We start from the raw sequence: 24,688 nt of genomic DNA, 5'->3' as shown, positions 1-24,688 counted from the left end.
ACTACTATAATAATAATAATAATAATAATAATAATTTTTTAAAAAATAGGCTGATTAAAATGACAAAGATTTTGAAAGCTGCCAGTATTTGAATGAGATCCCATATATTCACTTAAACGCCGCCATAACAATGGACCTCGGTTTATGAATCATTTAATAACAGAACGCTCGTCTTTTTTTCCGGAAAGAATCGGTGATTTCCGGAATTTTCGTAAGGGGCGGTGCTTCGCTATTGCGTCACCGCCGCTCAACCCGGAAGACCGGGTGCCATAATCCGCGATATATTTGGATTTTACCCCGTCAGAATCGCTTTGATCGGACTGAGAGAAAAAAAACGTGTCGTTTTCAGGGCGAGTATGGAGGTAAGAAGACACAGTTAAAAGTTAGAAGTTAAAAGTAGCTAATAAAGTAACAGTTAATGTGAGTAGAACCCTTTCATGCCCCATCCGTCCAGTATAAACATCCGAAACAAAACCCGAAACTCTCCCAGTATGATACCTGCCCAACATTCTCCTTTATAGTTTTCTCTAATTGACAAAATTGTATATATATGTACACCAAAACAAATGCGGCGTTTACATTTGTTTAAATGAGGACTACAGCTGATAATATAGTTTGTTTTGGTTGTAATTTGTTTAATGAAGTCATATTTAGCATATTTAGATAAGTTAAAATACACTGCCTTGTGTTGTTATAAGAACTTAGTGCCACTTAAGTGTTAATTACATTGCAATAATATACAGTAGAGTGCTCCTCTAAAGGCCATATGGATCATACCATTAACGCGTGTGGGGGTGACGTACGTTTTCTTTTTTAATAATTAATAATCTTAAGCCTGATGCCGGTGTATTCCGTTCACTTGGTGATATAAAGACGTGGTATTTCCGTATGTCTAAAAGAGAAATTCATCTATGTAACATGATTGGTTTAATTTCATTGATCAGACACCCCCCCCCGGTCCATAGTTCATGCTCGATGACGCGACGCGAGCAGTGCTGAAGTCAGTTAGAAAATCGCGACCTCTTTGGACTGATAAACAACGCGTTTTAACGCGTATATTCACTGACGCGTTTCAGACGCGATCGCCTTGTGAAAACAGCTGATTGCCTGTACCGATGAACGGTGTTGTTATTAACGGTTAATCTCAGCATTTGTCCATGTGCTGTCGTATCAATTGGGAGTGATTTTAGTTTTTTCTTGTTTTCCTATAACATATGTTTTATGAGAGTTTGGGGTGTTTTGAGGGTCATTTGTATGCGTCTGATCGGTACCGCAGTGCGCGGCAGGCCTGAAGTTGATCAATATGAACGGACGCGTGTGTCCGATTCCGTCCTCGTGACGTCACAACGCTCAGTTTCTGCGCGTTTGAGAAACATGTCGCCAGTCTGCGTTTGAGAGTTCCGGAGGTCCTGGTTTCAGAGACCCTGAGACGCGTCATGGACCTGAATTTTTACTCGGATCTATCGGACGGAACCGGGCAGCCCGGTGACGCAGAGTTCTTGGATCATCAGGCGTTTAACGGATTTGACGCCGTTCAGAAGGTGATCAGATCTCATTAAAGACAGTCCTAGAAAACCCGGAGAAGTTATAGATAATTATTATAATAATAATGTTGTTTTTTTTATTATTTTAATTGACATGCATTTTTGTTTTGTTTTATATTTAATTATTATTTAATATTTATGAATTCATCTGTTTTTATTTCTAGTTTTATAATTTTGTAAACATTCCTTTCTGAGAGCAGTCAATTTGTAAAAACGAATAAATCAACGGGAATCAATACAATTTTAAACTCATGAATATTTCTATATTGAACACATTGTTTTCTAGTTATGTATTTAATATTTATATTTTCTAAATTTCTGTTTTTAATTATTTTGATAACACTTAACAATAAGGCCATTAAATTGAGTTTACTACATTAGTTATTATATATATGATATATATAGCATTAATTATTTGTTTCAGCATTTATTAATCTTGGTTAATGTTAATTTCAACATACTAAAACATTTTTTAAATTAAAAGTTGTAAGTGTTAACGTTAGTTACTACGTTGTGAACTAATGGTGAACATTTGCATTTTTTCCTCTAAAATTTAACGTTAACTTAGATTAATAAATGCAGTAAAGATAAATATTGTTAGTTCATGATACTTGATGCGTTACCATTGTTTTTGTAGCTCTTAAATATGCAGTCGGCTTGAAATTGTGAGTGCAATCTCTATTAAAATTATTTTAAAATAATTTTTTTTTCTGTTTTTATTTTAATCAAAAGATATTTACATACAACTAGAAAAATCATTTAAATTCACTGGTCAAATGCTGAACCTTGTGTGCAATGGTATCAGATGGTACTGATACATGGTACATGTCCAAACCTTTTGTACTTTTTTGTTAGTCACCACTAACTGTCTACCCTAATTCATTATTGAATCACATTACAGTTGTTCCCGGTCAAAAGTGACCGGAAACATTAAGGGTGTCATTTATTTAATTGCTATGAAAGAAATGTAACAACTCTAACTTCAATCATGTAAAAGGACTAGAGTTGTGCATTTTCAGTGTTTTTTTTTGGGGGGGGGGGGGTATTTAGACCATATAATTTTTTTTATTTACTAATTTATATACCTATGTGACCTTGAACTTGACATAGAAAATTGAATTTTTTATGAATAGTTTCTCAAATACTGAACCGATCCTCTTAAATCATAAACCATTTGAAAGTCTCAAGAATCAAACTGTGGTGTCCATTATTAAAAATATAAAAATATATGAAAACCAGATGAAATTACAAGTATAAACACTAGGTGGCTGCAGAGAGCTACTTATTCATCCCTGGTTGAAGAGAAGATGATTTCTAGATTCTGCATTTAGATATATATTTAAACATTATCAGAGACTACTTTTGTCAAAGTTTAGCATTTTGTTTGGTTTGTTTGAGGTTATTTTTGTCAGTTTTTGCAATAATGCTACATTATTATTGCAGTCAACCCTGAACATGGTGTTACAAAGAATATAAACTTTCCCTTTGATCTGCACTGTAAACCCTAATAAGTTCATTGAACCCATTTGATTGAGTAAACTCGTTCCCTCAATTCCACTGATTAATGGGGTCTCCCAAAACTTGGGTATTTCAGTTCAATTAACTTGGTTTTCAAGTAGAGTGAACTTAACTATTTAAGTTGAGTTAACTACATGCAAGTAGACTCAGATTTGAATTAAAATATAGTTGTTTCTACTGTTGTACATTTTAATTGAATTGATTCAATTTTAGATCAAGAAACAGCACAGCTCAAATAAAGATGATAACTGATTCTAGGTCAGTTATTAAATAATTATTTACAGAAATGCATATATGCACTTCAGCTGCACATGCACAAAGAGAACTGAGATAGTGTGACCAAAGTCCAACTTGACCAAAGAGACACAGATCACCCTAATGGTGACATCACACCAAACAACTATTACAACAAAGCATAAATAATACAACAAAAGAGCTCAAACATCTATGAATTCTTAATAACAATTATTTAAATTCCCCAATCTGTTCCCTCTGACCCAGGAAACATAATTCAAGCAGCAAGGGATTGTGGGTATTCCCCATAGCCTCAATTTTGTACTCAATTTTAGTTATTAACACTTCAAATCTTAAGTCTATGGATTTTTAAGAAAAATAAGTTCAATGAACTTAAATATCTGAGTTATGAGTCCAAAACTTGACATTACAAGTAGTATTTAATTCAGACAACTTGATTTTTACAGTAATGACAACTTTAGGGTTTACAGTGTGTATGCCTTTGATCTGTGTGTGTGTGCGCGTGTGTGTTCAGCATTGTAGATGTGTTATGGTTTCACCCATTCATTTTGGTGTGGGTGTGTTCTGCATTGTGGCAAAATTTCAAAAGAATTGTTTTGATTTATAGTCTGACCAGTTAGGCTTTGTGTGTGTGTGTGTGTGTGTGTGTGTGTGTGTGTGTGTTTTGCACTCTTGATGTTTGGTAGTCTCACCCCTTCATGTCTCTGTGTGTGTTTTCTGCATCGTGGCTGTTTTTTTAGATTTTATATAATTAATTATGCAAAAAAATCTGATTTTTAGTGTTTCCCATTCATTTCATATGGCGGTCACTTTTGACCGGGAGCAGTGCAAGTGTGACTTTTTTTCCCCTACCATTTAGAATAATCAAATCAACTCCAGTTTTTGTGTGTGTATTCAGATATGAAATGGACGAAAAGTCACCAAGTCTCATACCCATCAGATGAAGGAAACCAGTTTTATTGAAGAAACAAAAATGATTTCGGTCAACAATGACGAACAGTGCATAAGGGTTAAGCATGATTAACAGATATGACAATTATGCACACGTTAGGAAAGTTTGAAGGTGCAAATTGATTTTGATTCATTTCAGACTGAGAACTGTAAAGACTAGCTTCATATTGGAGAAGTCATAAAGCCAAACAAAACTTTTGTGTGTGTCTTGAACAGTTCCCAGGAGGCAGTGACAACTACCTGGCGATCAGTGGTGAGGGTCACCACTTCCTGTCATCTTCAGAGGTAATGCCCCCCTCCATATACTCTGTTGACACTCATGTTTTTGTGTGTTTTTAGCTTTACCTACTTTGAATGTTAACAGTATCCGCATGTGTTTTCTGCTTTAATGAAGTACTTTTTAGACCAGCGCTTTAAAAATGACATAACAGGTTCAAAACAAGTTAAGCTGTCTTGCCGCAGAAAATAATTTAGACTTGCTCCTTTAGTTTGAAAAGCTAAAACAATGTAAACAGTTACAGTAATGCACTGGAAGTCTAAGGGCCAAATGTACATAATGGTTTAAAAGCAGCAATGTGCAGATCGTATTTTTGTTAAAGCATTTATATCAATTATCACGTAAAAATTTTTTTATATTCAAGTCTGAATTTGTAGTCCTTTAAAGTAGTCCTTCTAGTAGTGGTACTACTAAGGCGGATGAACTTCTTATGTTACATATGTAATTCCTGTGGGTTAAGTTTGCTTTTTGAACATTTCATTTCAAGTTGAATGGCAGAATAACAGTTTCTATGTTCACAATTATCTCCGTGTCTCTAGACGTTTCACACGCCCAGTTTGGGCGATGAGGAGTTTGAGATCCCGCCCATCTCCCTTGACCCTGACTCCGCCCTCAGCGTCTCGGATGTCGTGTCTCACTTTGGCGAGCTGGGCGACACTGGACCTGCCTCGGGCGTTCCGGGGAATGCTGTGGTTGGTGGGAACGATCCATCGTTTGCTTCGACGTATGTGAACACGCCTTCACAGGGTCTGGAGCCCCTGAGTCTGATGAGTCAACAGGGTGGCGGACCGATGCTCGGATCTACACTGGGAATGGTACGACTCTGTTTACAATAATTACTATAGCAGTAATTCATCGTTTATAAGAGCAGTGTGTTTTTATAACTGGTTAAAAGTGGTTGGTAGTATATCAGCCGTGTTTTGACACATTACTGTCTCAAACCTATTTCTAAGCCAGTTCCTTCCGAATGTTTATGATGGGTGCTTGCTGTATGATACTGCAGATCATGAAAGATTTCTTTTGTCATAAACTGGCAGTGTCCGATTGCTTACTGATATGCTCATCGATGCCTTGGGGTGATTCTCACAAAACCTGTCAAGCTAATGTCCTGGCGTTATTTAACCTAAAATTAATACAAAAAATTTGAAATTATGTTTTGCATATAGGACGATTAAGAGTTTTTGCATTGTGACATTATTTTCATGACACTTAAGCCCATTTTATTTTAAGGCTAACAATTGATTAATTAATTGCAATTAATCACATATATCAATATTTACTGAGAAAGGCCCCCCAAAAAACATAATTTATTATATAATTAAATATTTTCACATTGCAGGATCTTGGCCATCCCATTGGTTCGCAGTTCAGTAGCTCCTCCCCAATGACCATTGATGTTCCACTGAGTGACCATGGCCTATTGGGCCACAATCAGCTGACCACTATTGACCAATCAGAACTCAGCGCCCAGCTTGGACTGAGTCTGGGTGGTGGTGCTATCCTGCCCCGCTCGCAATCACCTAACCAGCCGTTGTCCACCACTGGCTCGCCGTCAGATTCGCTGCATGACGACGACATGGACGATTTCAGACAGGTGGGTTTTTTTGTTTATGTTTATTGCTTCATAATATTGATGACGTTATGAACTATTTGTGTTAGTAGTCGTTTTCATTTTTGCTCCTTAAAATTAATTTGAAAAAAAAACGCTATTCTGCAACCTGTTTGTGACCCCAATTAAAAAAAGTCATTTTCAATCGATCAGAATTGATCTTGCTTGTTCCCGCTCTTTTTTTTCTCCCATTCGTGTTTTCTCTCTGGCTTAGAAGAGTGTGCTGGTGGATTCTCCCGTGTCGCTGTCTGTGTCATCTGGTGTCATCTCTCTCTCACCGTCTCTCTCCGTTCAGCCTGCCACTCCTGCAGCATCCGTCGCCCCTCTACGGAAAGCAGGCGGTGGTGGCGGGAAGAAAGGCAAGAAGAAGAAAGATCCGAACGAGCCGCAGAAACCCGTGTCAGCATACGCGATGTTCTTCAGAGATACGCAGGCTGCTATCAAGGGCCAGAATCCCAACGCCACGTTTGGAGAGGTGTCTAAGATTGTCGCCTCCATGTGGGATAGTTTGGGAGAGGAGCAGAAACAGGTCAACACATCTGAATTGTTCCTCATTAAATATGTGCTAGTATAATGGTATACTATCATTATTTTACCAGGTTAGTCCGTTGAGATCACTGGCTGGTAAATGTTGAGATTCCTCTCAGCAGTGATTGAGTAGTATAGAAGGTGTGAAGTTCAGCAACAAGATCTTTTCACTGCATGTTGAGAGTATAAAAATTTGGTTTGAATTATTTTTGTGTCCAAAGACGAGATCCATTTGTCATTGAATAATGTCTCTTTTAATATCTTTTCTGTTCTTTATAGTCAGTTGTTGATCAAAAACAACAAAAATAGAAACATTTAATCATAATCACACATAGCACGGAAGCACTAAAGAAGTCATTCGATTCTACTCTCGTTAATATGCGCTGAATCAAAAAACTTCTGTGAGATGCTCGTTGAACTGATGCTTTCTTAAAGAGACCGTACCGGTTTAGCTCTTTTTTACAGATCAATGTACAGTGCTGTGCAAAAGTATTTGCCCCTTCCTGATTTCTTCTAGTTTTGTATATTTTTCATACTAAATTTTTTTAGATCTTCAAACGAGATATAACATTAAACAAAGGCAACCTGAGTAAACACAAAATACAGTTTTCAAATATATATATATTTTTATTTTTATCCAACACCTATATCACCCATGTGAAAAACTAACTGCCCCTTTAAACTTAATAGCTGGTTGTGCCACCTTTAGCAGCAACAACTGCAACCAGACGCTTCTGATAACTGGAGATCAGTCTTTCACAACACTGGGGGGGAATTTTGGCCCACTCTTCTTTGCAGAACTGCTTTAGTTCAGACACATTGGAGGATTTTCGAGCATGAACTGCCCGTTTAAGGTCCTGCCACAGCATCTCAATCGGGGGTTCATGTCAGGACTTTGACTAGGCCACTCCAAAACTTTAATTTAGCTTCTTTTGAGCCATTCAGAGGTGGACTTACTCCTATACTTTGGATCATTGTTTTGCTGCATAATCCAGTTGCACTTGAGCTTCAACTCACGGACTGATGACCGGACGTTCTCCTTTAGGATTTTCTGGTAGAGAGCAGAATTCATGTTTCCCTCAATTATTGCAAGTCGCCCTGAAGCAGCAAATCATCCCAACACCATCACACTACCACCACCATGCTTGACCGTAGGTATGATGTTCTTTTTGAGGAATTCTGTGTTTGATTTACGCCAGATGTAACGGGACCCCGTCTTCCAAACAGTTCCAGTTTCGACTCATCAGTCCACAGAACATTCTCCCAAAAGTTTCAGGATCATCAAGGTGTGTTTTGGCAAAATTCAGACGAGCCTTAATGTTCTTCTGGGTTAGCAGTGGTTTTCGCCTCGCCACTCTTCCATGGATGCCATTTTTGGCCAGTGTCTTTCTGATAGTGGAATCATGAACAGTGACCTTTATTGATGCGAGAGAGGCCTGCAGTTCCTTGGATGTTGTCCTTGGCTTTTTTGTGACTTCCTGGATGAGTCGTCACAGTGCTCTTGGAGGAATTTTGGAAGGTCGGCCACTTCTGGGAAGGTTCACTACTGTACCAAGTGTTCTCCATTTGGAGATAATGGCTCTCACTGTGGTTCTTTGGAGTCCCAGAGCCTCTGAATAGCTTTGTAACTCTTCCCAGACTGATGTATTTCAATCACCTTTTTCCTAATTTCTGGAATTTCTTTATTCCAGAAGGCATAGTGTGTTACTGGGTGAGACCTTTTAGCCAACTTCATGCTGCTGTAAAAGTTCTATTTAGGTGTTGATTTGATTGAACAGGGCTGGCAGTAATCAGGTCTGGGTGTGTCTAGTCCAGCTGAACCCCATTATGAATGCAGTTTCATAGATTTGGGGATTTAGTAACTAAGGGTGCAAATACTTTTTCACACAGGCCCAGTTGGTATTGGATACCTTTTTTGCTTCAATAAATATGATGAAATGATGAAAAAATTATGTTAAAATAAAAATTGAAAACAAATTAAATAAAATTAATATTTTCGCCCCTTGAAGGTCCCCTGTATAATTAACAGCATTAGCTAAGAAATAATTTCTGTCATATGTAAGCTAACCATCTGCCAGCCTGAGCGACTACTAGATCTCTCATGGAAAGTGTGGAATGACCTCTGTGGAAGTGACCGGTTTACATTAATCTTGACCTTCAAAGGAAGAAGAGAAGTATCAAGCATACAGAGATGGCAACTTAAAAAAGCCAACTGGTACGATTTTCAAACCTTATGTTATGAAAGGTTCAAAGCAGTTCCTGAGGATGATCCCGATCCTATTAAACATTTTACCAGTATTTTAAACTCCATAGCTAACGATACCATTCCAAAAGCTTCACCAAATACAAAATGCAAACGGAAAATGGAAGAAAGCTGAAAGAAGATTCTTCAGAAGTCCATCAACGGAAAACCTCATCAATGTCAAAATAAATAGAGCACAAGCGCGTAGAGTAATAAATGAGGTGAAGAAAAATTGGAGACAGTTTGTATCCAATTTGACATCAAAAACTCCAACAAAAAAGGTTTAGAATCTGATTCGAAGAATGAAGAGCAAGAACAGTGGACCTCAAATTCAACATATTAAACACCAAGACTCAAGTCTTAACTACAAAACAAGAAATTGCAAATATCCTAGTGGAAACCTTTGAAAAGAACTCCTCTATTGAGAACTGCCTCCCTGCCTTTCAAACAATTCAGGCACAGGAAGAAAAGAAAGATGTTAACTATTCATCCAATAATATGAAACCTTACAACCAACTATGGAAGAGCTATTGCAGGCCATAAGCAGATCACATGATACTGCAACTGGACCAGACAATATTCACTATCAATTTTTTAAAAATCAGCCTCACACTATCCTCTCCTTACTTTCAAAAACTCCATCTGGGTGTCAGGGGACGTTCCATATTCTTGGAAAGAAGCGGAAATTATTCCTATTCCAAAGGCATGAAAGGATCATAATGAATCTTCCAACTACCGACCTATAGCCCTTACGAGTTGTTTATGTAAAACCATGGAGAGTATGGCTAATAAACAACTCATATGGAGTCTCAACATCTCATAAGTAATGCTCAAGGTGGATTTAGAAAAGGAAGAAACACTATAGATCACCTCATCAGCCTTGAAAGTTATGTATGTGATGCTTTTATCAGAAAATAGTCTTCTTTGACTTGGAGAAAGCTTACGACATGATTTGGAAGTATGATATTTTAAAGGATCTACATCAACCCGTTTTTATTGCCAACTTTTTATCCAATAGACATTTTAAAGTCAGGGTAGGTAATACCCTATCAGACCCACACAGACAAGAGTTTGGAGTACCTCAAGGAAGCAGCTTATCAGTGACCCTTTTTAGTACCAAAATAAACAGCGTTGCAAAAGTCATCGGATCAAACATTCATTGCAGCCTTCATATAGATGATATTTGTATTTGCAACAGAGGCAAATTCATGAATGGTATTGAATGGAAAATCCAGCTGACAATCAATAGGGACCAGGCCTGGTCTGTGTCCAATGGGTTTAAGTTCTCAAAGAGTAAAACGGCCAGTTACGCTCTCTCCATCATGACCCAGATGGATGGCGTTCCTGTCAAAGTTGTCAAGGAGACCAAATTCCTTGGAATAACTTTTGACAATAAATTGTCTTTTATCCCTCACATAAAGATTTTAAAAGACAAATGTTTTAAAGCAATGGATATTTTAAAGGTTTTAGCAAAGACTAAGTGGGGAGCAGAGAGCTCAGTTTTTCTAAACCTTTACAGAACGCTGATTGGTTCACGCTTGGACTATGGAAGCGTACTGTATGGCTCAGCCATGAAATTGTATATCTGACTTTTGGGCACAGTTCACCATCAAGGCATACGTCTGGCACTGGGGGCCTTCAGAACATCGCCAATTTAAAGTCAATACATAGAGGCTAATGAACTTTCTCTAGAGAACAGGCGTCTCAAATTAGCCCTGCAATACATAACAAAAGGAAAGACCAACAAAGAAAACCCAGCATAACATGCAGTCTTCTCACCCCAAGACTCTTTATGAGAGAAAACCAAGACATATCCAACCTTCTGGTCTATGGATTAAATCCCATCTAGAAAACATAAAAGTTGACTTAAGCATACTGGAACAGACATACTTCTGCAGTATCCTGCCCTGGAATCAAAAATAATAATAATAATAATAATAATAATAATTCTGGACTTAACAAGAAACAAAAAATCTGAAACCCACCCAAATGAATACCTTCAACAACTCCTGGATATCAAAGAGATGTTTCCGTCACACACACCTATATATAAACAAACGGATCAAAGTCTGGAGATCATGTGTCAGCTGCATTTGTGATCAATCACCAATAAAGCAGAATAAGGATCCCCAATCAGAGTTCAATTTTTATTGCAGAGGCCAGCGCTATTATTCTAACACTGGATCACATCAAGACCACACAACAGAGGCATTTCTTAATAATAACAGATTCAAAATCATGTTTTCAAGCACTTGCATCACTCAAAAATGACCATCCAGCCCATGTGAAGATTTTAACCAAATTGTCAACTCTGGAGGCACAGAATTTCAATATTTACTTTTGCTGGGTAACTGGTCATTGTGAAATCCTTGGCAATGAACTTTCTACAGATCTTAATAATGCTCCATACCATTCTCAACAAATGGCAAACAGATTGTGATCAGTGCATTACAAACAAATGGCATGACATAAACCCTGTAGTGGGCAAAAGATGGATCTTTAATCTCAGTAATCGCTGGGATCAGATCATTTACACCCGCTGCCGAATAGGACATTCCAGACTCACATACGTTTTTAATGTCAGACGAAGATCCACCATTATGCACCTCATGTCAGAATCCACTATCTTTAAAGCATATTTTATTGGATTGTTTTCTTTTAGGAAATTATTTTACTCAGCAAATACTTTTGAAGAGATTTTTAACAAAGTCAACTCTGGATCAGTTTTAGAATTCTTATCGAAAATAAATGTTAAAAACTTTATATATGTCTGTTTTATTACTCTACCTTTTAACATACAGTCTGTGCAAAAGTCTTAGGCACATAAGATGTTTCACAAAAATATTTGTCTTAAGATAGGTATGTATATCTACAGCTTTAGTGTGTCAATAGGAAATATAAATGTTAGACTCCCAAACAGTACTTTTGCAAATAGAAAAGATTAGAATAGAAGAACAGGGAGCCCTGCAACAGATGTCATGGCCCCTACAGAGCCCCCCACTGAACATCAGGTCAGTCTGGGATTACATGAAGAGACAGAAGCAATTGAGACTAAATAGATAGAAGAACTGTGATGAATTCTCCAAGAAGCTTGAACATCCTATCTGCCAACAACCAAGAAGAACTTTGTCCAGGTGTATCTAGGAGAATTGGTGCTGTTTTAAAGGCAAAGGTGGTCACGCCGAATATTGATTTAGCTTTTTTTATGTTTACTGGACTTTGTATGATGTTAAGTGATAAATGAAAACTATTTATGGCATTATTGTTGAAGACATCCTCACTATGCAACATTTTCACCAGTGCCTAAAACTTTTGCACAGTACTGTATTTTTACTTGTTTTTTCCATGAAAATAGCCATGGAAGCTGGCATGGCGTAAAGTCAATAACTAACTAACTAACTAACTATCATATATAAGCAAAATGGACATCATAACTGAAATATACCCAATTGAATTGAAATTGAATCGAGAGCTTATGAATTAAAATACAATACCCAGTCCTAAGGAGTGTTGGGTGTAGCCGATTACAAAGTAATTAGTTCTGTAATCTTGCATTTGCATTTAAATTGCATTTAAAATTCTTGTAATCTGATTACAGTTGCTGACTTTCAATTAAAGTATTTACTTTTAAGTACATTACTTGCACTACAGTAATATGTATAATACATTTATATACGTCTGTTAGCGTTTCTGTTACAGCTGAAGGTGTGCAACAATGAATGACGAGGAACTATAGACATTCTGAATTTAAGCAGAAAACCCAAAATGTTTTCTAGGAAAAGTAATTAAGAAAGTAGATTTAAAGTAAAATAATTAGTGATGTGATTACTTTTTCAGTGAAGTAATCAGTAAAGTAATCCTGATTAATTTTTTTAAAATTAGTAATTTTAGTGGATTACTTATTTTAAGTAACTTACCTAACACTTGTCCTAAACTGTAGTGTTTGTATTTCACAGTTTTCCAAAAAGAAGGGGCAGCAGATGTAGATAAACAGGTCTTGCTTTCATGTTTGTTTTTTTGTTTTTTACTTCATCAGGTGTACAAGAGGAAGACAGAAGCTGCTAAGAAGGAGTATCTCAAAGCACTGGCAGCGTACAGAGCCAGTCAGCTGTCTCAGGTGAGATACAATCACCTAGTAATATCACTTTTAACATGTCGGTCAGGCACATGAAGTGGCCCTGTTTACACCTGGTATTAAAAGGAAAGTTCACCCCAAAAATGACATTTCTTTCATTATTTACTCACCCTCGTGTTGTTCCAAACCAGTGTTCTGTTATTGTGGAAAACAAAAGGAGATTTTTTTTTTTTTTACAACTCATTACGTAATGACAGTTCATAGTGACCAGGTCTGTCGAGCTCCAAAATGGATAAAAAAAAACTCCATAAAACTATTATTAAAGTAAATAATATGACTCATCTGCTACATTCCAAGTCATCTAAAGTTATATAAAAGATTTGTGTGAAAAACAGACTGGAATTTACATCATTATTCACTAAAAAGTGTCCCATATGGCAAAGCCCTCCTTTCCCACATGTTTTATTGTCCATTTGGTGTGGTTACAAGACGTGCAACACCCATTGCCATCTGCCATCAATGACGTAAAAACGTTTTCGTGTTTAAATCTAATTGTGAAAAAATTATCCTTCAGTGTTCCATAGAAAAGTTAATATCATACAGGTTTGTAACGGCATGATGGTGAGTATTTAAGCCTGAACTGAGTGCTGTCCACTTTTGAACAAATCACCTGAGATGGATTTTAAAACCAGCTGTAAACAGAGTTAAACATATTATTGTTTTCATTGCATTTTAATCTTAGTATTTACTAGTTGCTACAAATACAACATTTTTAATGTCGTTTTTAAGAAGAATTCTAGCTTGATATAATGTTTTTTTTTTTATTTCATGTATTTAATTTTCTGCAGCAGCCGACCATTGAAGTGTTAGACACTGCACCATCACCACCTCCAGCCCCTGAACCTGCTGTTGCCCCAAAACCTGACCCCACGCCAGCCGCCACCCCGACACGCTCGTCACGCATTCCGCTGCATGCACCGGACAACAACACAATCACCAACATCTGCACGTCCAACATCATATTAGACCTGCCTCAAGTCACCACGCGCTCACGCACGGGGGCACACAAACCAGCGACGAGCGCTCCTACCCCACCACCTGCTGCCTCTGCCCCGCCCATCGTTACGAAGATCGTCCTTCCAAAGCAGCATGCGCAGTCATCCGCCTCTGCAACCTCCACGGCGGCCTCCACCGCCCGCCAGCCTCCGCCCCTTCAACAGATGCAGAACACACCCCCACCCCCCCGCCTGCAGCAGATGGTACATTCCACAGCCCCGCCCCCTCTCCAGGCGAAGCCGCGAGGAGGTGCCGTCGTGGGACAAGTTGTCGCTATGGCGCCGCCTCCTCTGCAAATCAAGATAGTCCCTGCCCCTATGCAAACGGATTTGAGCGCCCCGATAATATTGACGACTGCTGCGGCGGCGCCGGTAACATCCTCTGCTGAGGTTGCGCAACCTGATACCATTGTGGCTGCCCTCTCGCCATCGGTAACGGAAGAAGTGACTGAAGGAGAAGAAGGGGTGAGTACTCTTAAAGAAATACAATTCTGTCTTCATTTACTCACCCTCATGTTATTTCAAACCTGTAGGACATTTTTTCTTCTTTGGAACACGTGAGGTGCGTATAAAAATGTGATGATTCAAAGTGACCAAATCTGTCAAGCTCAAAAAAGGACAAAAAGCTCCAAAATATCATAAATGTTGGACATTAAAGATGATGAAATGAATGACTTATGGTTCAATGAGTAAATAAAGAACCACTTCAACTGATTCAGTCATTGAGTGAGTCTTTAAGCTAATTCAGACAAATGACTCATGGGTTTGAGACTAATTTGTGAGCCTTTTTGATCGATTCACTTGCGTTTTGACCTGTTAAATGTCCCGTCCTTTTTTGTGCATATTAACTGAACTTAAATGCTTGTAATTCATGAATGTTTTGGAATACAGGCCTAATTTTGTCTAATTTTAAAGAAGAAACTTGGGACTTTTTTGTTGAAGTAAAAGCAGTTATAAAAATTAAGTAATGGAAGCTAAAATTTATTGTAATGAAAACGTACTGCACTAAAGAAATAAAATTCATAAATAACTCTAAACATTGAAGAAAAACAAAGCCACATGTGTAACCAAGTTGTGTTCAAAATTTGAGGTCGATATCACAAAAAAATTAGGTTCCTGTGTGATTTTGTTTAGGCACAGTACAGATAATTGGTAATTTTGATAATGGTTACAATTTCTAATTTATCCTGAAGACTCTTGTCACAAATTACTGTCGCTCTATCATTTCTATTGCAAAACAGTAGTCAAATATGGAAACTTAGCTGTAAGATCTTTCTAACAATATAGTTAGACAAGATTAGAACAGGATATGATTGTAATATAGTGCAGTAAATTTAACAGGATTAAAAGATCACAGAGAAAATAACTTTGAAAATACACCTTGAACATTTAACATTAACTACATGAAAAGTTAAATACAATATATATATATATATATATATATATACAGTTGTGCTCAAAAGTTTGCATACCCTTGGAGAATTGGTAATATATGTACCATTTTTAAAGAAAACATGAGTGAGCAGGCAAAACACATTTCTTTTATTTCTTATGGGATTCATATTCAACTGTAGGTTATAACAGAATGGCACAATCATAAAACAAAACATGGCAACAAAGAAAAAAATTAAATGACCCCTGTTCAAAAGTCTGCATACCCTTAGTTCGTAATACTGTGTATTGCCCCCTTTAGCATCAATGACAGCGTGCAGTCTTTTGTAATAGTTGTCTATGAGGCCCCAAATTCTTGCAGGTGGTATAGCTGCCCATTCGTCTTGGCAAAATGCCTCCAGGTCATGCAAAGTCTTTGGTCGTCTTGCATGAACCGCACGTTTGAGATCTCCCCAGAGTGGCTCGATGATATTAAGATCAGGAGACTGTGATGGCCACTCCAGAACCTTCACCTTTTTCTGCTGTAACCACTGGAGGGTCAACTTGGCCTTGTGCTTAGGGTCATTGTCATGCTGGAAAGTCCAAGAGCGTCCCATGCGCAGCTTTCTTTCAGAAGAATGCAAATTGTCTGCCAGTAATTTCTGATAACATGCTGCATTCATCTTGCCATCAATTTTCACAAGATTCCCCGTGCCTTTAGAGCTCACACACCCACAAAACATCAGTGAGCACCACCATGCTTCACAGTGGGGATGGTATTCTTTTCACTATAGGCCTTGTTGACCCCTCTCCAAACATAGCGCTTATGGTTGTGACCATAAAGCTCTATTTTGGTCTCGTCATTCCAAATTACAGTGTGCCAGAAGCTGTGAGGCGTGTCAAGGTGTTTTCATTTGTGGCATTAGCGCAGTCAAGGCTTCTCTCTGGCAACTCGACCATGCAGCTCATTTTTGTTCAAGTATCGTCGTATTGTGCTCCTTGAAACAACCACACTGTCTTTTTCCAGAGCAGCCTGTATTTCTCCTGAGGTTACCTGTGGGTTTTTCTTTGTATCCTGAACAATTCTTCTGGCAGTTGTGGCTGAAATCTTTCTTGGTCTACCTGACCTTGGCTTGGTATCAAGAGATCCCCGAATTTTCCACTTCTTAATAAGTGATTGAACAGTACTGACTGGTATTTTCAAGGCTTTGAATATCTTTTTATATCCTTTTCCATCTTTATAAAGTTCCATTACCTTGTTACGCAGGTCTTTTGACAGTTCTTTTCTGCTCCCCATGGCTCAGTATCTAGCCTGCTCAGAGCATCCATGTATCTCTAGATAATGCACTTAAAGCGTTGTGCAAATTAGATGTACAGACTGGAAGGAGTTTTAAAAAGTATGTTTTTAATTAAATTCAAAATTGTGGAACTTTAGGCCAAACTATTCAGAAGTTATAAACAAAAATAGCCATTTTTAATATTTCTTGTCCACTAGGTGGCGCTGTGCCGAAACTGTGCAGGTACCCTCAGATCATGCTTGTGATGACATACATCAAGTTTCGTCTCGATACGCTAAAGCGTTGCGAAGATACAGCCTCACGTACATTTTGGCGTGCTTTCTGTCTAATTCGTTGATGTGGTGTATGAGAACGGTTTGGTCGATCATTGTGATTCTCATAACTTTTTGTCATGACTCTAGATTATATGTGCAAAATTTCGAGTGAATCGGACATACGGTCTAGGAGGAGTTTGAAAAAGTCGTTTTTTTTTTTTTTTCTGAAAATCAGAAATAGCGGAAAATCTTGTGGGTGGAGATTAAAAATGATGTGACTCACTGGGATACTGCGTGGCCCAAGGAATCAGAGGAAAAATAATTTTGTTTCTAGGACTTGCATTTCAGAAGTTATAAGCCGAAAAGTAAGAGAATCTTTGAACTGTTGGTGGTGTTAGAGACCCGCAACAGATGTTTTCTTTAACCTTGGGAGACCCTGCGTACACATGCGTGGACGTTGTATTTTGGCTTCGCTAAATGCAATGCATAAGTTTAATTCATTTAAACTGACTGATTTCAGTTCAGGAGACTCTGTGCTGTCAGTAAAGGGTTACACTTGTGACGTGCAGAGTCACGTGACCAAACAACAGGGTGCTGAGCACAGCGGAGTTTGTCTTTAGGAGAAATGCCAACAAAACTACATCTGATCAGAAACCTCATTAAGTTTTTACATTAAAACCTGTTTGAGTCAAAAGATGTGTGTAGTTTCATCCAATATGCCATTTTTCAAATCTGAGTGATTTAAATGGCATGCTGTTATACACAGTGTACACTAATATATATTTTAGCAAATATTTTCCTTAGAAATCACTGTGCATTATCACACTGAGAATCAATGGGTTCATCTAAAAACTGAACAATGTGTCTTTCTGAGGCTTTATATGGAGTTAGGATGAAAATAAGGTGCATTTCAAACTGTTCTGAGACCAGTGCAGACAGACAGCACACTGGAGGTTAAGTCATTCACTAAATAGGGAGCAAGGGAGCATCCTATATCTCTCTATGCAGTTAAGTGCATTCACTCCTAAAATCTGATCAAAAGTTCAGTTTCAGGCTGCAGATGATGTTTGGATCACTCAACATGTTTGACAGACATGTGACAGTGATAATCAGTACATAGATTCAGAATTTATAATGTATCATTTTATTTTAACATGGTTGGCAGTGATTGGATGATGCTGGACATTACTTTGAAACTGAATTAATTATGCTAATTTCTGATGTAATGTCTGTAACATCTCAAAAACATGAATAATCAACACTCCTGGAAACAAACAATTTGATGAAAAAAAAAAAAATCTGACTTTCTATAGTTTGGTATTATTTAAAATTTCACAACCTAGTCCCGCTGTCCACATAGGTGAACATCAGTTTTTAGTAAAACTATTTGCTGTAGAATAGTTTTTTGTTTGTTTGTTTGTTTATCAGGTGCTACTAGTTACAAATCAAAAAGAGAAATGTAAAAAGTACACAGCAGTCATGGTCGGGCCTCAGAAGGTTAATAAACGGTTTGAATGTCTTTCTTTTTGATCGCTCATGTCGCTTACATGAACGAGGCATATTAACCTTTCAATTTGACTAAAACCATCTATTATGTTGCAGTCTCTTATCAATTCCCAGTTAACTTTATAAAGTTTGTATGTCTTTGATTTGAATAGCTCACATTAACACATAATGGAGGATTTCAACTTTTGTTACAGTTAGGGGTTACGATATGGCCAAAAATATTATCACGACATTCTTTTTCATATCGTTCGAAATCGATATTTATCACAATATTGCACATTGCAAATTGTTTTTTATTTCCAAGTTGTCGTCATGTCTTGTGGTCCAGATGGAATCAATCTGGGACCCGGACCACAGTGACTGGCGTAGCCTAATCGTTAGCAAGGCAGCTAATGTTAGCAACTTCATACAGTCTGAGAAAGCTGGACTGCTTGTGTTTTTAGCGACATGCACCTGATTGTCCAGATGTACAACACAGACTAAATATCGAAAATTACTCAAAAGCTTGTCATCGATATCGTGGATTTTTTTTTTTTATCAGGATAAATATCGAGATAATTTTATCACCCAGCCTTACTTACAGTTTCACTATTGTATAATAGTGCAGTTCCTTATAAAGTTAGCATTCACTAGCGAGTAACGTTTTAATTTAATAATAGCGGTAAACTGTATTAATGAATATGTTTATTTGTGAGTCAGATTACACTGATCACTGTAGTATTGTCCTAAACGGAGCACTTAAAGTTTTTTTACTACACAAAAGCATTCGCCGTTTAACAGCTGGCGGAAGTGATGTGTCAAATGTATGCGATGTGTTGCCGCTAGCTTTAGTGCATTAGCCAACCTCAGTTCAACACTTTTGACACAGCGTGAGGTGATGGTAAAGCATTCAACTTATATTTGTAAAGTGCTGACTTCACTTCAGTTTCGCAAGTTGCTACATTCTCCATTATTTACAATTGCTTTGTAAGACCAGCGATGCAGCCTGGTAAATCCGCCCCATCTGCTACTTATGTCACGAGTGCATGAAGTGTCCAACATTTTACACTTCGTTTTGATAGGTAAAGAAGTGCATCATCCGGGTACTCATAGTACACTTCTTTTTGTTGCATTTTCAGTGTTAACATACAACTCACTAGAATAGTGCAGAAGTGTGCGGTTTGGGACGTGCCTATTGTGTGTGTTGCTGTTGAGGAAATTGCAATTTTGCAGTGCCCAGTCCTTGCCTCTCATCACATTCAGAATAGAAACTTAATATTTAGATAAGTCATCATTTTTCGTAGTGCTGTAGCTTTAGCCATTAACAGCCAATTAACATTTTTAATGGTTTCCAATCCTGTTTATTTCTCCCTCAGATGGAGGTGGAATTGAATGTTTGTCCGGCTCCAGACGTGACACCGTCAGATGCCCCCAGCGTGTGTGTTCGCGCCGGCTGCAACAACCCTACTATAGAGAGTAAAGACTGGGACAGAGAATACTGCAGCAATGAGTGTGTGGCCACACACTGCAGGTATAAACACATACACGCTTAGTACTTTATCTGCTCTGTGCACATTTGCTTTTTTGTTGATTATTTTTCTGTTGTCGTCTGCAGGGACGTCTTTATGGCCTGGTGTGCGATCAGAGGACAAAACTCAACCACTGTCACATAGAAATATAGGAATGCTGGAGAGAGAGAGACAAATAGAGACGGTTGTGTGTGACGTATGCTAGTATAACGGCAAACTGAAAACTAAACTAGCAAACGCGCAATTACTTTGTAACCTAGAGCAAAGCGCACTCACCTATCTGAAGCAACATAAACTTTAGGTCCAGAATAACGTTTGCGAAATAATGATACACAAAATCTGACACACACGTCAAGCGCTTATAATCTGGAACCAGTCCGGAACAGACCTCAAATCAGTGATAAACCGTTATGTGCATGTTTAAATGCACAGACTGATACTAGGAAACAAAAGCAGTGAGGCTCAATCATGGGAATTCCATAAAATGTATTTTAAAGTGGAAACAATGTGAATATTTAAAACGTTTAATATCTTTATAAATACCGTAATTATGTATCTGAACTTTGTACATTGTCGGATTCAAGTGACAGATTTTCAGGGTGTATGTGCAAGAACATGTTGGCCAGAAACATGCTTCACACAAGTACATAGACGCAGACCTGACCAGTGCGGAGAAGTGTTTGTGATCATTATTTTTTTACATTTCATTTGGTGATATTAGTGCCACTGAATTACACACTTCACCTTTAATGCATTACAATGGTAGTAAACAGTGTTGGGTAAATTACTCAAAAATAGTAATCCACTAAAAGTTACTTAATTGTTTTTTCCGCTCAATGAATTCAAAATAATGTCAACATTTTCTCCTTTTTTATTAACCATGTTCCTTCAGCTGTCACAGAAACACAAACAGATGTACAAATGAACATAATCCATGTTTAAATGTATTCTACGTAAATAATAATATTTTAGAAAAATGTGTAACTCAAGTAATGTACATAAATGTAATTAACTTGATTGAAATCTGTAACTGTAATCTGATTAAAAGAATTTAAATTGTAATGCATTAAACTACCTTAGACTTCAAAAGTAATTAAATTACTGTAACAGATTACTTTGTAATCAGATTACACCCAACACTGACTGTAACAACCCTCAGTACTCAAGGGGCCGATAAAGTTACCTTGTGAATGTTTGTGCAGTTAAACTGCATGTGTTATTATTCGCATAGCTTGCTGTAAACATGTTGATAGTTAACTAACTTTCAGTAAATTGCTTAGCCAAAATCTGAAAATAGAAAACTGTCCATAGAAATAGTTTGCTAATGCTCGCTTTTAGCGCCTCTTTCAGCAAACGCTGAGAATGTAACATGTACATGTGTGGCGTTATGAATGCATCAATGCACAAAATTGCTTGCCGTACCTAGAAATGTTTGCGTTCATGTACTTGCATACAGTACGTTTCGAGCCACAAGCACAAGTGTGAGTGTGTGTGTAGCAAGTGAGTGAGAGAAGAAAATAAACCAACTCTAAAGCTAATAATGAAAAGACTGTTGTAAAACAAATACGTAAATATTTTTTAGATGTTTCTTTTTTTTTTTCTTTTTTTTTCAACAAGGGTGTAATCTGTGCAGCTCTCTTGAAGATTTACCATGATAGCTATAGGCAGTGTTGGGAGGGTTACTTTTAAAAAGTACTCCACTACAGATTACAGAATACATGCTGTAAAATGTCATTTGTAATGTATTCCATTAGATTACTCAAGGTCAGTAACGTATTCTAAATACTTTGGATTACTTCTTCAGCACTGGTAGATTTTTTTCACTTGTTTTGACTATAAAAACTCTGCCAGTACAGTATGACAAAATACACATGTTAAAAATACATTCTCTGAAAAACCTAAATATCTTATGCAGTGTTGTTTCTAAAACAAGATAAATCAAATTGATCTTGTTTTAAGGATTTTTAGATATTTTTACAGGAACACAATGCAAAAATTATTATCAAGAATATGATTTTTGCCCTAATAGCAAAGGTCTTACAAGAAAAGAAATATATATATATATATATATAATGAATGATCCAACATGAATTTTCTTGATAAAAAATTATGATCGGGCATTTTAGCTTAGCGTAAAATTTACAATTTACACAAGGTTTATTTCTATTTCTTCTGCTCCAGACTTACTTCAAACTTACTTCTCTGTCTGGATGTAACACATCATAAGAAAGTGTTTCACCGCTGTTCAAATGCACTTTGGATCACATCATTTATATGTATAAATGTTTTCCATCTGAAAGGACTAAATATGAAATGAAACAAATGACAATAAAATCTCTTCAGTAATCAAAATACTTTTTGAATGTAACTGTATTCTAAATACCAATTATTTAAATTGTAACTGTAGTGGAATACAGTTACTTATATTTTGTATTTTAAATAAGTAATCCCGTTACATGTATTCCGTTACTCCCCAACACTGGAAATAGCTTATGGCCATAATGACAGTGACTAAACATGGTAACTTGGTATTAACAGAGATTCTTTTATACTGAGATATCAACTTTGTGGCTTTACCATAGGAGAGAGTGTAACGGTCAACTTGGATCACGTGAGTCTTCTAAGCCCATCATATAATGATCCTGGCATCAATGAACTGAGTTCCGAGTGTTACGACAGTAAATTACCATTTACAGATACCAATAGGGCAGCAACTAACGATTATTTTGATAATCGATTAATCTATTGATTATTAGAACGATTATTCGACGATTATTGCAATGATTAATCATTAGCTCTTAACCGATTATTCAGCTTGTGCCCTGACTTAAAAGGTTGTATTAAACGTGCTTTCTAACAATAAAGAGGACAAAATCATCTTTTAAACATACCTCTAAATGACATTCACTGAATTAAAGGAAAAAAATACTTTAAGTTTAATTCAGTAAAAATTTCACTACAAAAAAATCCTATTGTAATCAAGTGTATTTTTGTTTTGTTTTCCATTTAAAATTGTCTAAAATCCTTAAAACAAGAAACATTTACTTGAGCAGCAACATATAAGATATTTAGACTTTAAGAGAATGCATCTTAAATATAAGTGTATTTTGTATATAAGTGTATGTTTTCACTTTATACTTCTGCGAGTGCAATAAAGACTAAATATACTTATATTCAAGATCTATTGTCCAAAAGTAAGTCTGAATATCTTATATGCTGCTTTTCAGATGAATGCATCTTTTTTAAAGGATTTTTAGATATTTTAAAATATTTGGATTTTTAATATATTGAATTATATTTTGTTGCCGTGTATAATGGGGTGAAGTCCATCTTTAACTTAAACTCTCTCTTATTAATAAAGCTGTGTATTGCCAATGTTCTTCATGATAATAAACACACAGTGACACATATATTATGATTCAATAAGTCTCGAGTCATCACGTTATAATCTAGCTGCATTAAGCATGTGCGCTCGAGGGATGAGCGTCCCGTGACAGAGTGTGCATCAGTCGGGTGCAGTTTCAATCTCTCCCCCTTAGATCGGGACATTCACACAACTCATAGAAGAGGCGCTGACTGCACAGAGAAATGACCGTTTCCTTATTATTTTAACTTTAATAAAGATATAACGCATTAAATAGAACTGCATTAAAGATGTAACACCGGGTGTTTCCTTCAAAGAGCTCCAGCTCCACTTATTCCACAATGAGAGTGCTTCTGTATTTACTTATTTTGTATTTTTGCATAATAATTCCCTCATACTTTGTGATGTCCATCAGCTGAAGCTGTTTGAAAAGTTTCGAGTGCGTCTGTGATTTGTGTAATTCTTTCTCTCTTCAGTCAGTCATGAACTGCAGTGCTGCTCTCATGCGGCATCATTAGAGTTTCATATGATCTCATGTTACGTTAAAAGACATCAAACAACTATTCGACTAGTCGACTATACGTTGTCGATAAGGTCAACTAATCGTTTCACCCCTAGATACCATACAAATGAATGGGGAAAGCTGTAAACTAACACCTACCTGTCATGAAAATATCCGTGACTTCTCTTAAAAAACAGCAATTTTATCGTTGTAAACTCAACATGTAGTTCTCTGCAAAAGGATTGTTGTTGAAGATTAGCAGTCAGGCGGTCTGCTCATCAAGTAATGAGCTGTTTCCTCATGAAAACAGTTTATTAAATGTTCTGCTTTGTTTTGCTAACCCCTTGGTAGGGTTACTGGCATTAGCTGCCACTTTCATATTCTTACACTGTTTGAAAGAGCTTCCATATTAATTTATTTTGATATACTGTTGGAACTGTGATATTTGGTGAAAACTATGGCTACAATGGTAAATGTTTATGAGTATTTTAATATCTTATAAAAACCATTACATTTGCAGTAAAAAAAGGTTATGCTATGGAACATGATAATATACCTTTGCTAACTGGTCATGAAAATATGGGTTTCATAGGAGAGTGTATTTACTTTATTTGCTTTAATTTTTCACTTATTTTGGACTCTGTAAGTGGACTGTTATAATGGTTCTCTCTTATTGAGGAATTTGTGAGATTAATGAACAATCGAATAAAAACAAAGTGAAATAAAAGTGGCAATGTGTGTTTTACTTAGTCATATACTGTATGTGGGATGGCTTGGGATGGACAGACAGACAAACGGATGGATGGATGGATGGACGGACAAATTTATAGA

At 36.9% G+C, this 24,688-nt stretch overlaps 1 protein-coding gene across 5 annotated transcripts; it reads left to right on the top strand.

Annotated features, from left to right (window-relative positions):
• Positions 1-251: 251 nt before the first annotated feature.
• LOC127410480 (TOX high mobility group box family member 4-B-like) lies at positions 252-24,584 on the top strand. 5 transcript variants are annotated; one of them, XM_051645748.1, is made up of 9 exons: positions 252-362; positions 4,485-4,553; positions 5,085-5,360; positions 5,885-6,139; positions 6,369-6,683; positions 12,961-13,041; positions 13,848-14,519; positions 19,839-19,993; positions 20,078-24,584. In XM_051645748.1, exons 1-9 carry the CDS (start codon positions 357-359, stop codon positions 20,133-20,135), a joined length of 1,887 nt encoding a protein of 628 aa, XP_051501708.1. In that variant the 5' UTR covers positions 252-356; the 3' UTR covers positions 20,136-24,584. The 5 variants fall into 5 exon arrangements, with proteins under 5 accessions (XP_051501708.1, XP_051501705.1, XP_051501707.1 ...); XM_051645745.1 differs by lacking the exon at positions 252-362 and adding an exon at positions 400-1,541 and having other exon boundaries at positions 13,851-14,519; XM_051645747.1 differs by lacking the exon at positions 252-362 and adding an exon at positions 401-1,541 and having other exon boundaries at positions 6,372-6,683; positions 13,851-14,519.
• Positions 24,585-24,688: the final 104 nt, after the last annotated feature.

Source organism: Myxocyprinus asiaticus, chromosome 2, assembly GCF_019703515.2.
Source record: "Myxocyprinus asiaticus isolate MX2 ecotype Aquarium Trade chromosome 2, UBuf_Myxa_2, whole genome shotgun sequence".
Taxonomy (NCBI): domain Eukaryota; kingdom Metazoa; phylum Chordata; class Actinopteri; order Cypriniformes; family Catostomidae; genus Myxocyprinus; species Myxocyprinus asiaticus.
This window is presented reverse-complemented; position numbering and strand designations above follow the sequence as displayed.